The sequence below is a fragment of the Ochlerotatus camptorhynchus genome, unplaced genomic scaffold, assembly GCF_037179485.1.
Source record: "Ochlerotatus camptorhynchus isolate MF236.1 unplaced genomic scaffold, CSIRO-AGI_Acam_v1.1 ptg000550l, whole genome shotgun sequence".
NCBI classification, from domain to species: Eukaryota; Metazoa; Arthropoda; class Insecta; order Diptera; family Culicidae; genus Ochlerotatus; species Ochlerotatus camptorhynchus.
Genome location: NW_027041033.1, coordinates 4766383 through 4785104, shown reverse-complemented (window position 1 = coordinate 4785104; position 18722 = coordinate 4766383). Strand labels below are relative to the sequence as shown.

General features: G+C 42.9%; 1 protein-coding gene across 1 annotated transcript; it reads left to right on the top strand.

Annotated features, from left to right (window-relative positions):
• The first annotated feature begins 11705 nt into the window (after positions 1-11705).
• On the top strand, positions 11706-17961 carry LOC135713356 (uncharacterized). The gene is made up of 5 exons (XM_065236464.1): positions 11706-12045; positions 12637-12829; positions 15293-15403; positions 16321-16530; positions 17624-17961. The coding sequence occupies exons 1-4, from the start codon at positions 12043-12045 to the stop codon at positions 16452-16454; spliced, it is 441 nt and encodes a 146-aa protein (XP_065092536.1). The 5' UTR covers positions 11706-12042; the 3' UTR covers positions 16455-16530; positions 17624-17961.
• Positions 17962-18722: the final 761 nt, after the last annotated feature.

The following is an 18722-nucleotide window of genomic DNA, read 5'->3' as shown; positions in this document are numbered from 1 at the left end:
GCAGCTAGCCACAGCAAATCACAATCTTTTCTGCATCGTAGATAGAGTCGTCCCCCTCGATTCACTCAGTCTATTGGTACTACTCCGAGACTGAATAAATTTTTTGTCAATATCCTCATTTTCCGGCAGATTTTTTAGGTTTTCCACAGGAAATCATGGGACAAATTTTACTCATCGCTGAGTTCCTGCACTTTTGGCGATTATGAGTGAACTAAACTCAAATTTGGGTTGTTCTCATTCGCCGTGTAAATAAAACGGTCCCCTTGGTTTGAACTGTCAAAAATTTGTAGACAAACCCGAGCCCGTATCTGATTCTCAACGTAAGTGTAAAGACGTTCCCCTGGGAAGTAATCAGCGTGATAAAAGTTTTATGATAAGAAATACCCAGACAACCAGAATGCACGTATATTCAAAGTTGTTTTCGTGATATACAAACATATATACAAACAAACAATTCGTATATAATGCAAAGAAATGGCTTATACGTACAAAAGTGGAGGCCATATACGTGCATATTTTAATTTAATTTTAAACGAGTTGATTTAACATCATATACGATTTAATCTGTAATAACAAATTCATTTTGAAAAGTCTTACGATGTAATCCGATTTAATTTGTGATACAGTACGATGGAAAAATGAGTCATCGCATAATGGTCGGAAATTTGCATTCTATACGATTTAACTTAAACATAATGCGAGGTATGCCATGCTTATATGCGATTTTGACTAAAACTGTAGCAATTTACGATACTGTCTGTACATTATTATACGACTTCTGGTTGTCTGGGTATGGACTGGGGGTCGAAGCATCCCGCAGTTTTCAAGCAAGTCGGTCGGTGAGATAACCAAGCTGCTTAGTGTGAATCGAAAGTTTGTCTGGCGATGCAAAAAACGATTGGAGGATGGAAGTTGATAACCCAAGCAACTTTCTTGCTGATTAACAAGGCACTACATGTACAAACAGAACCTAATGCTCTTCAAAGTACCGCAAATATTTATTGGAACCTTGAAAGTTCAACAGAAGTTTCTTGTTCCCGTTCATTTGAACTGTGAAGTTAGCGTTAGCGTTGTTATGATATACTTCGTAGATTGGATACTAACGACACTCACGTCTCTTCTGAAATTCTCAGTTAGACTACTTTCAGGAATAATGCTGAGGAGTAAACATTGGTTCCAATCTAAACAAGATTAACAGAAGCATGAATGTCGCTATTCCCGGCCACGCCCATCTTTACCATAACTAGGGATAGGGAAGGAAATGTTGATGTAGTACTTACTTAACGAGAGGCCACCGACTTAGCGACACCCTCATAAGTGCTACGGAGTTGGAGGGTTGGGTAGGGTATTCGGTCAGGATTCACCTCAAGTTGGCGATGCAACCAAAAGTATGTATTGTTTATTTGTTGTTTATTTAATCTCTCGATAGCCGGCTATCGAAAGAACATATTAATTTTATTTAGTGATAATGAATTTTAAGAGTCATGATGGAGAGCTTGGGATTAAACCCATGATTTTCTGCTCAGTAAACAAAAACGATCCCTCCAGGGTCATCGAATAGAAATTGTAATGTAGGAAACATCAGCAGACATCTTCAATACATTAAATTTTAACGTGTATTGCTGTACCCTTAATGTATTCAGACTTCAGTGTGACGTCCAAGTACATAAAAATACATTAGCCTCAAACGTTACATCAGAATCAAACGTCTTGACGATGTCAAATTTGACATCAGAATACATCCAATGACAACAGAACCTAACGTTACATTAGAATCAAACTTCATCACGATGTAATTTGTTGCACGCATAAAGCATCAGAATACATCCAATGACAACAGAACCAAACGTTACATTAGAATCAAAGTTCATCACGATGTAATTTGTTGCACCCATAAAACATCAGAATACATCAAATGACAACAGAAACTAACGTTACATTAGATTAAAAGATCATCACGATGTAATTTGTTGCACGCATAAAGCATCAGAATACATCCAATTACAACAGAACCAAACGTTACATTAGAATCAAAGTTCATCACGATGTAAATTGTTGTCCCTCGGTCCCTCGCCGCATGCAAAGTTTGTTTCGAGGTTTGTTTTGTCCTGAGTCAGCACACACGGCGAATGAGAACGACCCAAATTTGAGTTTAGTTCACTCATAAATTGCAAAAAGTGCAGGAACTCAGTTTTGAATTAATTTCCCTCATGTTTTCAAGGTTTTTTCCAGGAAATTTTTTCCGAATATGAGAAAAGCAAAGATTGGATTCTCTGGATTCTCGTCAATTTTCCTAATTTTAGGGCAGATTTTTGAGGTTTTCCACAGGAAAACATGCGGCAAATTTACTCATCCTGCACTTTTTTCGATATTGAGTACACTGTCCTCAAATTTGCGTTGATCTCATTAGCCGTGTACAGTTTGTTTTCGCATCAGTGGGAAAAATCTGGATCAACAATAGAAAAGGGCCCATCAGCATTTGTAAACAAACCGTTCCAAAGCCCATTCCTCACAAATCGAAGGCCGCCCACACAAACCAACACCATCATCGTGTAGGTGGAAGTTTCCCCTATCCGATGATGGTGCTGGTTTGCGTGGGTGGCCTTCGCTTTGTGAGGAATGGGCTTTGGAACGGTTTGTTTGCAAATGCTGATGGGCCCTTTTCTATTGTTGATCCAGAAGTTTGGTTTTTCGACGAATAAATTAGCCCGCGGGAAAGTGCCGATCAAGGTGACTACATATAGGTGTTCTAATGTGTCAAATTCACGATTCAGCTATGTTGGATTTTTGTATGGAACAGCTACCGAGTTTGTTTCTGTGCCATAAAAAGGGAGCTACCGAGTTTGTTTACAATTTGCTCTAAAACCGCACTTTTCCCCCCGCGACCTCCACGCTAATATAGTGACAAAGCTGTATCACCATTTATATACCCACCATGGTGCCGATAATGTGTCCGTCGCGAGTTTCAATGTTTTTCTGGTAAGTAAATGTGAACTTATTAATGTAGTGTAATATAATTTTGTTTTTTTTTTTAGGAAAGTGTACCAGTCCCAAGCCGACTCCCGATAGGGAGTCTGAAGCTGGATCCCGGCGGGAAGTTTGCAGCCGGATCTCTTTTGCAGGTTAGTGAGTGTTTTTACTAAAAGCTACAATTAAATATAAGTGGACCCCGATGGAAATCCGATGACGGATTCCATAAACGGAGCCCGATGAAGGGTTCCGTAGACGGATCCCGATGACGGGTTCCGTAGACGGATCCCGGTGACGGGTTCCGTAGACGGATCCCGATGACGGGTTTCGTAGACAGATCCCGATGACGGGTTCCGTTGACGGATCCTGATGACGGGATTCCGTAAAGGGATCCCGATGGGGAAACCGAATACGGATCCTCCCGATGGGGAAACCGAATACGGATCGGATCCCGATGGGAAAACCGAATACGGGTTCCAATGGGGAAACCGCATACGGATCCCGATGGGGATTCCGTAGACGGATCCCGATGGGAAAACCGAATACGGGTCCCAATGGGGAAACCGCATACGGATCCCGATGGGGAAACCGAATACGGATCCCGATGGGAAAACCGAATACGGGTCCCAATGGGATAACCGCATACGGATCCCGATGGGGATTCCGTAGACGGATCCCGATGGGGATTCCGTAGACGGATCCCGATGGGGAAACCGAATACGTATCCTGATGGGGAAACCGAATACGGATCCCGATGGGAAAACCGAATACGGGTCCCGATGGGGAAACGGCATACGGATCCCTATGGGGAAACCGAATACGTATCCCGATGGGGAAACCGAATACGTATCCTGATGGGGAAACCGAATACGGATCCTGATGGGGAAACCGAATACGGATCCCAATAGGAAAACCGAATACGGGTCCCAATGGGGAAACCGAATACGGATCCCGATGGGGATTTCGTAGGCGGATCCCGATGGGGAAACCGAATACGGATCCCGATGGGGAAACCGAATACGGATCCCGATGGGGAAACCGAATACGTATCCTGATGGGGAAACCGAATACGGATCCTGATGGGGAAACCGAATACGGATCCCAATAGGAAAACCGAATATGGGTCCCAATGGGAAAACCGAATACGGATCCCGATGGGGATTCCGTAGACGGATCCCGATGGGGAAACCGAATACGGATCCCAATGGGAAAACCGAATACGGGTCCCAATGGGGAAACCGAATACGGATCCCGATGGGGAAACCGAATACGGATCCCGATGGGGAAACCGAATACGTATCCTGATGGGGAAACCGAATACGGATCCCAATAGGAAAACCGAATACGGGTCCCAATGGGGAAACCGAATACGTATCCTGATGGGGAAACCCAATACGGATCCTGATGGGGAAACCGAATACGGATCCCAATAGGAAAACCGAATACGGGTCCCAATGGGGAAACCGAATACGGATCCCGATGGGGATTTCGTAGGCGGATCCCGATGGGGAAACCGAATACGGATCCCAATGGGAAAACCGAATACGGGTCCCAATGGGGAAACCGAATACGGATCCCGATGGAGAAACCGAATACGGATCCCGATGGGGAAACCGAATACGTATCCTGATGGGGAAACCGAATACGGATCCCAATAGGAAAACCGAATACGGGTCCCAATGGGGAAACCGAATACGTATCCTGATGGGGAAACCCAATACGGATCCTGATGGGGAAACCGAATACGGATCCCAATAGGAAAACCGAATACGGGTCCCAATGGGGAAACCGAATACGGATCCCGATGGGGATTTCGTAGGCGGATCCCGATGGGGAAACCGAATACGGATCCCGATGGGGAAACCGAATACGGATCCCGATGGGGAAACCGAATACGTATCCTGATGGGGAAACCGAATACGGATCCTGATGGGGAAACCGAATACGAATCCCAATGGGAAAACCGAATACGGGTCCCAATGGGGAAACCGAATACGTATACCGATGGGGAAACCGAAAACGTATCCTGATGGGGAAACCGAATACGGATCCCAATAGGAAAACCGAATACGGGTCCCAATGGGGAAACCGCATACGGATCCCGATGGGGATTCCGTAGACGGATTCCGTAGACGGATCCCGATGGGGATTCCGTAGACGGATCCCGATGGGGAAACCGAATACGAATCCCGTTGGGGAAACCGAATACGGATCTTGATTGGGAAACTGAATACGTATCCTGATGGGGAAACCGAATACGGGTCTTGATGGGGATTCCGTAGACGGATCCCGATGGGGAAACCGAATACGGATCCCGATGGGGAAACCTAATACGGGTCTTGATGGGTATTCCGTAGTCGGATCCCTATGGGGAAACCGAATATGAATCCCGATGGGGAAATCGAATACGGATCCCGATTGGGATTCTGTAGATGGATCCCGATGGGGAAACCGAATACGGATCCCGATGGGGAAACCAAATACGGATCCCGATGGGGATTCTGTAGACGGATCCCGATGGGGAAACCGAATACGGATCCCGATGGGGAAACCGAATACCGATCTTGATGGGGAAACTGAATACGTATCCTGATAGGGAAACCGACTACGGGTCTTGATGGGGATTCCGTAGACGGATCCCGATGGGGAAACTGAATACGTATCCTGATGGGGAAACCGAATATGGATCCCGATTGGGATTCTGTAGATGGATCCCGATGGGGAAACCGAATACGTATCCTGATGAGAAACCAAATACGGATCCCGATGGGGAAACCGAATACGGGTCTTGATGGGGAAACCGAATACGGGTCTTGATGGGGATTTCGTAGACAGATCCCGATGGGGAAACCGAATACGGATCCCGATGGGGAAACCGAATACGGGTCCCAATGGGGAAACCGAATACGGATTCCGATTGGGATACCGTAGACGGATCCCGATGGGGAAACCGAATACGTATCCCGATGGGGAAACCGAATACGGGTCTTGATAGGGAAACCGAATACGGGTCTTGATGGGGATTCCGTAGACGGATCCCGATGGGGAAACCGAGTACGGATCCCGATGGGGAAACCGAATACGGGTCTTGATGGCGATTCCTGTACACTGATAAAATTTCAAAGATTGTTTCTATATGTCCTACTTTTGCAATACAAATTATATCTATGTGTCGGACGCCGTTACGTGGTGTTAGCATCTCCTGATTTTCTCTATAAATTTTCCACTTTCGACCAATTTGGCGCTAGTATCTATAAATTTTCTGTTGAAAATAGCCACTTGGCGCTACTAGCACTTAGTGTCTAGTGTAATTTGTGCAACGCATGCGCCATCATGTTTTCAAAGAGATTTTTTTAAGTGGGGAAGTCGCTGTTAGTGGCGCTTAAGTCGAATAGGAATCTTTACACAAGTTTTTAGAGAAATTTTGTTCGAGCCTCCATGTCTGTTCTCTGTGGTTCATGTGAACCAAAATTTATGAAATTTTGGATTTAGGTTCCATTTTTAAACCATTTTTTCAGCCTATCAATATTGGATTCAGAGAGTAAGCGGCGGTAAGCTCCAACTCGGATTAACTTTTAATACCGCCCCTGTTTGGATGATCTGAGAATTGTTTGTATAGCGAATAACTGATGTCGACATCAAAGCAGCCGGACATTCTTGATCGTTATTTAATCCGAGGATAATACCGATTGGAGCTTAGCCATAAGTGATTTAATGAATACGCTGATTGCGACTCTCTGAAAATTAAATCCACAGGTTTTATACGTCAAACTCATCCTTTGCAACGTCCTCTTGTAACTTAAAAATACAAAATGTCATCATAACGTATAATGACTTCATAATTCCGAAAAAAAACATGTTTCCGGGTGGAATAAGTTTCATCAAGCCTTATGATGGTACCCAAGATTGGCCACAAGCAGTGGCGTTTCCTTAACCTCAATCTACCTGCGCACCAGCTCTCAAAACAAACAATTATCAAAATATTGTTTGCAATGGATGGATATCGAGTAACCTAGAAGATTAAGTGTATTTTTCAACCGATTCGAGTATGAATAAGGCATTAAATCTGGTTTTGTATAACAAAGTTGCGCCAACTAACTCGGTCCCTGGCTGCTTATCTCCAATTTCTCGAGCGTCCCACACTTCCTACATCTTGCTCCACTTGGTCTAACCACCTAGCACGCTGTGCTTCTCTGCGTCTTGTACCGGCCGGATTTGAGGAAAAACACCATTTTTGCGGTATTGTTGTCCGGCATTCTTACAACGTGTCCCGCCCATTGTACCCTTCCACCTTTAGCGACTTTCTTGATATTGGGTTCGCCATAAAGTTACGCCAGTTCGTGGTTCATTCTTCTCCTCTACACACCATTTTCATATACCCTGCCAAAGATGGTCCTAAGCACGCATCGTTCGAAAACTCCCAGTGCTCCTCAAGCATTGTCCATTGTCATATTTTTCATGCACAATAATTTTGTTTATTATATATTTGCAGTTCGTCAATAAGGTAGAAGACTGGCAGCCCAAAACTTTCCGCATTTTTGGATCATCTGTAGAACAGGCAGAGATCTGGAGGCGCAGCGATCACATTGTCATGATTGTCTGGTAGTTCACTCAAAAATGCTATAACAATCGCCAAGCTTGCTGTAATGTCACCAAGTGCCTCGTCACCCACGAATAGGCGCCTATGTCAGTGGTCTAACAACTCTTAGCGCGCTAATGGCATAGTTCCCCTGCCGCATAGAGAGTTGCCACAATGATATTAGGTTAGCTAAGGTCAGTTAACTGACTGGTGGGAAACGGGAGCTTAAGCAATGGCTATTCTTTATGCATTTAAGAGATAGTCTACCAGAATGGATGACTTTTTTTTGTACAATTTTATGTTTTCTGATGGTTTCGGTTGTGCAAAACATGAGAATTAACTTTTTCAATACTTTCAATTGTACAAAGCATTAGAGCTAGAAACAAGATCTTGTAAACACTACACACCTTAACTGGTAGTTTGCTAAAAAAAAATGCTGCAACAATCGTCAAGCTCGCTGTAATGTCACCAAGTGCCTCGTCACCTACAAATTGGCGCCTATGTCAGTGGTCTAACAACTCTTAGCGCGCTAATGGCATAGTTCCCCTGCCGCATAGAGAGTTGCCGCAATGATATTAGGTTAGCTAAGGTCAGTTAACTGACTGGTGGGAAACGGGAGCTTCAGCATTGACAGTTATGTACGCATTTTTATTATGTTATCTAACAACAATGGTGTGTAGTGTTTACACGATCATGTTTCTAATTCTAATGTGTTGTAAATATAATTGAAAGCATTTGAAAAGTAAGATTCTAGTGTTTTGTATATCTAAAAACATTAGTAAACATCTACATTTGAAAACATTCAAACAACGTTTACTTTAAACGTTTTGTACATCTGAAAACATCAGAGAACAACAAACACGAAGTACAATTAAAAACATCCGAACAACGTTTAGTTCTAACGTTGTGTACATCCGAAAACATCCAAAAAAAGTTTGGTTCCAGCATCGGGAGGCATCTACGTTAGAAAACATCAGAATACATTTACATATAAAAACATTCGAACAACGTTTAGTTCTAACGTTTTTTACATCCGAAAACAACCGAAAAACGTTTGATTCTAACATCAGGAAACCTCTACATTAGAAAACATCAGAAAACGTTTACATATAAAAACATCCGAAAAACGTTTAGTTCTAACGTTTTTTACATCTGAAAACATCCAAAAACGTTTGTTTCTAACATCAGGAAACCTCTACATTAGAAAACATCAGAAAACGTTTACATTTAAAAACATCCGAACAACGTTTAGTTCTAACGTTTTGTACATCCGAAAACATCCTTAAAACGTTTGGTTCTAATGTCAATAGATTGAAATTTTTGACGTCAGACCGACATTAGAATGGCAAAATTTTGTTCCAAAATTTCTGATGTATACACCATGTTACGTTGCTTAAATACAACTAAATCATAATGTTTTCTAATGTTTGACATCAGGCATACATTTGATTTCGATGCTGATGTAGACATCAGAATCAAACGTTGGGCTAATGTAAATTTCTATTCGGGGAGCATCTCAGAACCATAACGCTTCGCGACAATACAGGACTACGTTTTCGTTTGATATGCAAATAGTTTCCGAGGTTAATGTTCAATATCAAATATACAAATGATGGTGGCGATTTATTGTGCTGTGGAAGAGCTTGGGATTAAATCCATGATTTTCTGCTCAGTAAGCAAAATCGATCCCTCGAGGGTCATCGAGCATCTTATAATCCACAGCGCTTTGAATAGCTATTATTTACGATAATTACATGAAATAAATAAAATATAAACTACAAACAAAACGTGACTGCTAAAATCTCAAAAAGATATTCTCACAAATATATTTCACGCCACCAGGAATCTCAAAACCATTAGACGTTATAATGATACTCTGCACATGTTAGACACAAGAAGAGGCCAAAAAGCAAGCGTCCAACACACAAAACCCGTCAAATCAACTTGCAGTCACAATCAACGATTCTACGAATCGCGAGCGCTCACGTTTGAACTGTGAAGTTTACAAAAAGTGAATAAAGAACTTGTTTCGAACCTCTAACACAATGTTCAATCTTAGTACTAACCGTACTTTTAAGCAGCGCGAAAGTTCACAATTAATCTATGTTAAACTTTTTTCAGACTTTAAAGTACACGTAAAGTTTTAGATAAGTTCGAAGGAAGTTCGACTTGAACCTTGACTTGAACTTGTAAGCAACTTTATAAATGTCAATTTCTAGCAGTTTTTTTTCGTCACGGATCAATTTATCTTGTTCTGCGACACTGTTTGCGTTTGGCCAGAACAAAATGTGTCCGCTTTTTTATTTCCGCAGCCATTGATCTGGAACGACTGAAAGCTCCTTACAGCCTCGAGCGTTCAATGTTTCTACTACGGCGAATGGCATTCCTGTAAGTAAAAAATAGATTGTATTTTAATAAATTTCATTGTGGTTTGCGTTTTACTACCATACCTTGATGATTTTGTAACAATTGGGGTACTCCCTGCCCAGCATTAATGAGACCCCCCTCTACACTGCCTCAGGGTCGGCATACACGTGTGACTATCGCGGCCAAGGAAACACTCAAATACTCTTTACACACCCCGATGAACTCTCACACACAGGTCTCGTTTATTTCCCTAACTTTCCCACTTTCTTATCGGTTATCTCCTACCTTAACCTTCGGTAGTTCTTCCTTCGTCTTCCGTTGTCGATGGGGGCCCCCTTCTCCTCCGTTCCGCTACACCTTCACCTTCACTTTCTCCTTTCCTTTGCTTCTGTTCTTCGTCCCTCGGTTTCGACTGTGGGTTGCCCAGTCGATTCACCTCTTAACCCTTCACTCTCCTCTTCTCCTACGGGTGCTCCCACGGTACCGTTTGCCGAGCCGTTCGCGAACTGTATAACGTGTCCACGACGCTCAAGGCCGATCCACAATGGCGATGAACACGGACTAGTAAACGCGGCTGGTTCGCGCCGTAGATAATGATAACGGTAAACGGTAAACTACGGGGTCCTGTGGGCACAATAGGATACCATGATGGCGGTTAATGATGAGGGCAATTCGGGTTTTGGCTTGAAGGGGTTTTTACCTGGATATTTCAGTAGGTTGGCTCCTCCTCCACTACTGATCGAGTTTCGCGCCTCAAGACTCGTGCAGGCTACTAACTTTAACTCGAATAACAATCATTCACTTTGATGTATATCACATTCGATTTGGATTTGTCTAGCTTGGTTTTCGACTACCACTTTTAACTTTTGCCAGGCAATTAGCTAGCAACGATGGCGGGTGATTTCCTTGCGCTCTCGATCGTTAATCCATTTTTCTTCAGCCCAATTTCGCCCCATCATGGCCCCTTTTACACCACCTCCCGATGGCCTCCCAATCCTGCTGTCAGCGGCATCTGGCTGTGAGTAGCGGAACTTCGTGGAGTGGTTGCGTGCTGTCCAGTGGGTGGTGGGCGGTGTTGGCACTAATATTTGTATCCTTTCCTGGCATTCATAACATTTAAATCGAAACACAATCGAATCGCTACAATCTCAACAATCTTAGACAGATAGACACACCACTGGTTACACTCTCCCTCCGCTCGGGTTAAAAAAAAATGTCGGTGAAGCCGAATTTTTTTTTTGTTTTCATACACAAGAATTCCAAAATTGTGACGCGTACCTCTGAACCAGCATTTTCCCAAGCAAAACGAAACTTACTCACACACTTTGTTTTTAACACAAACTAATGAATTAAAACCTCAAACTTGTTCAAAAGTATCGAATCACGGATGTTAGCTAGGGAAAGAGTAGCGTTTTATTTAACAGTGAATAATTTGGGTCGGGGTCATAAGTTATCATCGTTGGTAAACCAACTCTACTCAGTTTCAAGGTTAAAACCTCCTACTGACCATCAGCATCTTGCGATTCCGGTCTCCAGCGAACCCATTTACACTGTCTTATTTTCGGGACCAACATTTAAGCAAAACGAAATAAAATAATCACAAATCAAACTAATCTAATATTCTAAAAACCAAACTACTTACTTAACAAATTATTATTTATAATCATGCAAATTTAAAATATACCATGGCAATAATATAAAGAATTCCGGAATAATAATTACAATATGTACAAAGTTTACTCATGAGTACGGTGTGAACATTCATCACCTTTAGAAACGTTTTTCAAATGTCGGAGTAAGCCATTATCAGTATTGATCAACTGTGGCTTTTTTAATGAATCGTTATCAGTTTTAGCAGTGTGTGCGTATGAAAGACTGTGAACAACCAAACTGACAATCCTATTATTCCGTGGCTATTGTGCAACGTGGTGAGTAGTAAGAATTTCTGGCTAAAGTCCAGGTCAAAGTGTGCTCTTTAGAAGAATTAAATATCAATTTGATGACATTGTGTCTAAATTGGGCCCAGTGATCATTTTGGTGTCACTTCTTCCATAAGATCCTTTTGACCAGTGAATTTAGATGGAAATTCGTTTATATGAGGATGATTGGTATGGTGAACACACAATATGGTAAGTATACAAAAGCTATGTGAAGTGATTAAAATTGGATCTATGGTGATAATGGATTGGCTTGACGAACATTGTATTGGACGGTTGTTGAAACTATGAAAACTATTGATTATGTTTTACATTTAATGGTCATGTACTATTTTCTCAAACGTTCACACTCTCATATTTTGTACTGCAATTATCAATTACTTACGATTCAATATCACAAACTTGTTTACGATATTGTTTGTAAGTCAATTGATTGCATTAGGTGCATAGCCGAGCTTTTAGAAATGGTCACAGCTATTCTCCAACAAAATGTAAATAAAAAAAAACCCAAACTACTAATATTTAGGCCTGAGTTTAAAATAAATTCTTACGATTTTCTCTATGAATGCATTCATTTATGGATGTGTTAATAGTAAACACTATCCCTCCTTAACAATTGATTCTCTCCTCGATTCAGAATTTCGCAATAGGATTAGGAAAACAGCACCAGATGAAAATGTTATCGGTCCAGCTATCCTCCTCACCATTGACCTTCTATCACTCAAGAATCAACGTTAACTAATCAGTGGTACCACGCTGTGTTTCTATATTTTTCTATTTTAGGTCTTTAGATCCGCTGCTGAGAAGACTCCTAGCGATCTTCCGTTCAGATCTGCGACCTCGTATGAACTATTGCCCTTCTTTGCCACGATGACGCACGGTCTATATTGTGGGCCTATCTTCGCGTTGAAGTCCTTGTTGGCTGCTGATAAGGTGAAACTCCTTTTAAACACCCGTTGTCCGACAGTGAATGTCGGTGAGTATCGTTTGTGGCGTAGATCATATTGCCTTTTCGTGTTCTCGTGGGCTCTCTTCAAATTTTCCCTCACGAGCTCGAAGTTCTTTTTGCTGACTACCTTCATTCTTTCCGCACGGCCTTCTTCTGAGAGCTCGTTCTCATTCTCCCTCCGATGATCTGATCCTCGTGTTACCATATCATGGCCGAAGATCACTCGATGAGGGGTAAACTTCGTTGATCCATGTACGGTGTTATTCAGAACAAACTCAATTTCTGAAATTTTTGAGTCCCAGAGTTTCTGGTCCTGGCGAACGTACGTGCGGATCATTGAATTTATTGTTCTATTTAGACGTTCTGCCGGGTTCGCTTGACATCGATGTCGTGCATTGGCCCAGTGCTGAATGTCGTATTTCCTTAACAGTTCTTGGAACTCTTTTGACAAAAAAGTAGTGGCGTTATCTGTAATAATGTACTGCGGGACAGACAGCCTTCGAAACCACCTTTCCTCGAGGATTGTGCACAGACTCGAAGCAGAGATCTTCTTCACCGGAGCAAGTAGACAGTACTTAGAAAAAATGTCTAAGACGACTAACAAGTGGGCATTGCCTTGCTTGCTTCGGGGTAGAGACTGTATATAGTCCATGCACACAATCTGAAAAGGTCTGCTAGTGATTCGTTGATTTCCCATTTCTGGCGCAGTCGATGTTGTGGAGTGTTTGCTCTCCTTGCACGTCTCACACTTCCCAACGTATTTTTTCACGTTAGCACTCATTCTAGGCCAATAGTACTTCCTTTTTATTTTTTCGATGCATTTCTCAAATCCAATGTGCATCATTTCGTCGTGTTCCTGCCGAATGATTCGTGGACGTTCAGATTCAGGAACGCATTCCTTCCATTCAAATCTGTAGTCCAGCACATCGGATTGAGCAGCTACAAATTTGAACAATTTCCCATCTTCGATCCGGAAGTCGACGTACTTTTCGGGATCATTTTCCACGGCTTTGAATAGGTTTTGGTACCATTTGTCTGCCTCTACAACCTCAAGTGCCTCAATGGACCGGGATAGTGCATCAGGGACAATGTTTTCTTTTCCTTTACGGTGTTTGACCTCCATATCAAACTGTTGCAGCGTAATGCTCCATCGGCTCAAACGCGATGAGGATCTCCATTTGGCTCTCATTATGAAAGAGAGTGCCGATGAATCCGTGACGAGGGTAAAGTGAGTGCCCTCGATGTAGCATCGAAACTTCTCAATACAGCGAAGGGCAGCCAACCCCTCCTTTTCTGCTGCATGATAATTGAGCTCGGCTCCTTTTAGTTTCTCTGAGTGATAAGCTATCACTCTCTCGACCCCATTGTGAACCTGAGTGAGCACACCTGCGAGAGCGGTATCGCTAGCATCCGTCTGCACGCAAAATGACACGCTGAAATCGGGATTAGTCATAACAGGGGCAGTAATTAGCCTCTCCTTTATGGCTTTAAACGCATATTCTGCTGCTTCATTCCACTGCACTTTCTTCGGTTTATTTTTCAACAAATCGGTGAGTGGTGCAGTGAGTTCGCTGAATTTATCGATAAACCTGCGGTAATAGTTTACCATACCGAGGAATCTTCTCAATGACCTTACTGACTTCGGGGCCTCGTATCCCAGAATCGCTTGGACTCGATCAGGGTTAGGCCGTAATCCTTTTTCGGAAAGGATGTAACCGAGGTAAGGCAATTCGTAGCAGCAGAATTTCGATTTTTCTACATTTATGTATAAATTTGCCTCTTTCAACCTTCGTGCCAAATCCCTTAACTTCTGCACGTGCTCCTCAAACGTGTGGCTCGCTACCACAATGTCATCCAGGTAGACGAAAATGGCTGGTTCTAGTTCTCCATGCCCCAACACTCTGTCCATCAGCTTACTCAGCGTTGCTGGACTATTCACCAGTCCGAAGGGCAGCCTAGTGAACTGGAAAAGTCCCTTCCCTGGTACTGAAAAAGCAGTAAATTTTCGGGACTCGCAGTTCAAGGGTACTTGGAGAAAGGCTTGTGAAAGGTCAATTGTGGTCAAATACTTGAATGGACCCAATTGACTCAATATCCTATTTTGATGAGGGAGAGGGTATGCATCCCTCTTCGTTCGTTCATTGAGCTTTCTCGCGTCGAGACATAGTCTCACGTCTTCTCTTTCTCGTTTTTCAACGGGAACGACCGGTAAAGCCCAATCCGACTCGGATGGCTCGACGACTCCGTCCCTAACCATATTATCCAGCGCTCGATGTATCTTTTTCTGTATTTCTGGGCTCCAAGGGTACGGATTTTTGCGAACTGGGTCAGCATTTAAAAATTCGTCTTTCATCTCGATTTTGTGCTCGATGAGACTAGTTTTCCCCAAGTGGCCTGGACTCGCTGCTAAGAATAAGCTTTTCACCTGCTCCAGTTGCCGTTTTTGGTCATCGTTCAGCTCACTAACGCTTTCCCTTCGTTTTGTTTCAGCTTCATCGATCACTTCGATGGACTGGGAAATTGTTGGACGAATTCCAAAGGCCTGCCAGAAGTCATATCCCAAGATGCAACGACGATTTAGGTTGGGAGCAACCAAGACCGGTAAGAGTTTAGTTTCTCCGTTGAATGTTATTGGAATGTCGGTGGTCCCTACGACATCTAAATTTTGTCCTCCTGCTGTCTTTAAATTAACATTCGTGGATCTCAATTTCAAATTTAGAGAACTCACTAGCTTCCTACCACCTATTCCTAACACTGTTCTGGCTGCACCACTGTCTAACAGTCCTATGAGAGAAATTCCCCATATTTCCACCCTCACGAATGGTCTTGGGTCATCGCTGAGTGTCACGAGCATTGTGGCTATCTCTAACTCCTCGGCTGTATCTCCACTCACTCGTGAATAGCCTAGCTGTTCGAGAGTCTCTGGAACTGCTGGCTCTATGTGAGGTCTTGTGGAGTTGTTTTGAAGACTGTCTTGCCTCTCTAGGCAGTCTTCGGCCCATTTTTTGACTGGCAATAAGGACAATCCTTCGTTAGAAAGCCCGGGAATCCACAACGTTCGCAGAACATTTTCCGTTCCCTGGTACAGTCCCTAAAGTCATGCCCACCTTCATGGCAATTGTAGCATACATTCTTCCTCACCGGAATGTACGCATTAACGATCCTCTTTAGGGCACTAGTTCCACTGGGACCAGGATCTGTTCTCCTCAGTTGTTGTGTATTGTCCGGCTTCGTTTTCGGTTTGATGAAATTTGTGTACTTCTGGTTGTTCTGATTTTCCTTCTCTTGTTGTTGTTTCCAGTTACGCTTCTGATATAGCTGATTTTCGCCTGGTTCAAACTGGCGATTGGAATCTCCTCTATTCTGGTTTCTGTTCTGGTACCTGTCTCGATGGTCTTGGAACGACTGTCTAACCTCATCGATCTGCACTACCTCTTTCCTTGAAAACCTCACGTCTTTCTTCTGGTACATGTGCCAGTTTATCGAATCGAACCGCTTACCAAAATCTTTCATTTTAGGTATTGAATCGACGTTCGCAGCCAGCATTGCAATACGGCAGTCGTCCCGAGTATTGCGGAATAGGACGTCAAACTTCCGTTTTTCATCCCATGGAATCGACATGCAGCGAAAAATCCGGACCATGTCCAAGTAAAAATCCTGGAACTTCTCCCTGGAACCTTGCTTTCGGTTATTAGCTTGCCGTTCGTACACGTAATCGATGTCCACAGGTAGAAATTCTTTCTTCAATTCCTCTACCAGTTCATCCCACGTATTCAATTCCGTACTAACCTCCATGAACCAGGATCTCGCCTTCTGTGTGAACAAATGGTGAGCACCCTGAAATAATTCAGCTCCTGAAAAACCTTCTGACCTAGCATTGAATTCCACCTCCTTTAAAAATTCATTCAATCTTCTCCCATTATCCATTCCGTCATAACGTATTGCCCATTTATGGATTGGAAATCTACTACTACTGTTCATTGATCTACTTTTCTCTCTATCTCTGTCACTAATTTCGTTCTCTTTATTTGCTACTGTTTTCTTCTCTTCTGCGCTCTTCAGCGTTTCTAGCGAATCGTTTTTTTGCTTAATCCAGTCTAAGAAATCTACTGGTTTAGGTTGAGTTTTTTCGACCCTTTTCTCTTGAGTAACTCTTTCCTCAATCCGAGTACTATTGTTGGTTTGGAGTGGGACATCCTGTGACTGACTCTGACTTACTGGTTGTTTAGATTCCAGCACTGTGATACGTTGAAGCAAAAGGCTCACAACCGACGCCAGTTGTCTGATTTCATCCGCCAATCTATCCTTCTCACTGTCCACCTTTTCAGACTCACTACCACCCACAGCACTCACCTCGTTACTCTCCTTTCCTCTCAACCCACTAACACTATCCTCAGTAGACCTCTCTACTAGGTTTTCATTTACGATTTCCTCCAGCTCATGATCAGCGTTCTCGTTCACTTCCTCATTACGAAGTTGGTGTAAGCTCTCGTTGATGATCGCCAACTCAGCTTCTCTCACTTCTGGAAGGTGTGAGTTTGCCGAGAAGTATACACTGAGCAGCTTTACACACTCTCCGGCTATGACCGCCAGACTGTTAATTTCATCCTCCTTTTTAGTATTGGCTCTCAGTCGATGCATTCGGAAGAGGATGTGAATGAGCCTGGTTTTAAACAGCTGATCTGGTGCTCTCTTCGACCTTCGCTTTTCTAAATGGTTCTTGATGCCATTCAGCTTTCCATCACAAACCTCCAACTCTTCTACTACGGATTCACTAACAAACTGAAATGCAACATCTGATTTGTCTTTTTCCTCTTTCAGGCGACATCTCAACGTTCGTTCTGATGCACTACGAGAAGCATCCGTCGTGCTACCGCGTATCTTCAGTTCGTGTTCCAGTTCATCTATGGTCAGATGACCTGGATTCATCGCATGGTACTGTGCCGTAATATGAAGCATCTCCATCGCTGCTATTGACATTCAACCACGAGAAAATCGATAAATAAAAATCAAAAAGAAACTTAAATTTTGCTCAAGTGGAGCTGCCAATCAAAATTAATTGAAAAATTCTATTTTTGCACACTTTCGTTGCTTGAAAGCAGTTAATTAAAAAAAAAATTGGAAATTCTAAAATTTATTCACGCTCCCTATTGAAGCAAATAATTTTAAAATCCTAGTTTTAGTCCGTTTTAATAAACGTTTTTTTTTTGTTTGTTTGGTGTTTTTTTTTTTACAATCTGAAATTCACACAACACTACTGATTCCGGAATTCACCGCGAAAATACTCCAACAACTAGACTTGTACGATTTTAGTTTGCTTTACTCAATTGTTGGTAGCTATTAAGACCATTAACTGACATCCAAGACCCCTCTTAATAAACAAATTCTATTGAATTTTCTTTCATCAACCCGGTTACCTGTTTTGTGTGTTTTGGTCAAGTTTGTTCGCGAAGTCTGGATGTTTTCCCAGAGACTTCTGCAAAGACACGCAATCGGTATTCAAGTGTACCCGAACACTGATAGTCTACGCAAATTTTCAGTTGGGCGCCAAGTGTAACAATTGGGGTACTCCCTGCCCAGCATTAATGAGACCCCCCTCTACACTGCCTCAGGGTCGGCATACACGTGTGACTATCGCGGCCAAGGAAACACTCAAATACTCTTTACACACCCCGATGAACTCTCACACACAGGTCTCGTTTATTTCCCTAACTTTCCCACTTTCTTATCGGTTATCTCCTACCTTAACCTTCGGTAGTTCTTCCTTCGTCTTCCGTTGTCGATGGGGGCCCCCTTCTCCTCCGTTCCGCTACACCTTCACCTTCACTTTCTCCTTTCCTTTGCTTCTGTTCTTCGTCCCTCGGTTTCGACTGTGGGTTGCCCAGTCGATTCACCTCTTAACCCTTCACTCTCCTCTTCT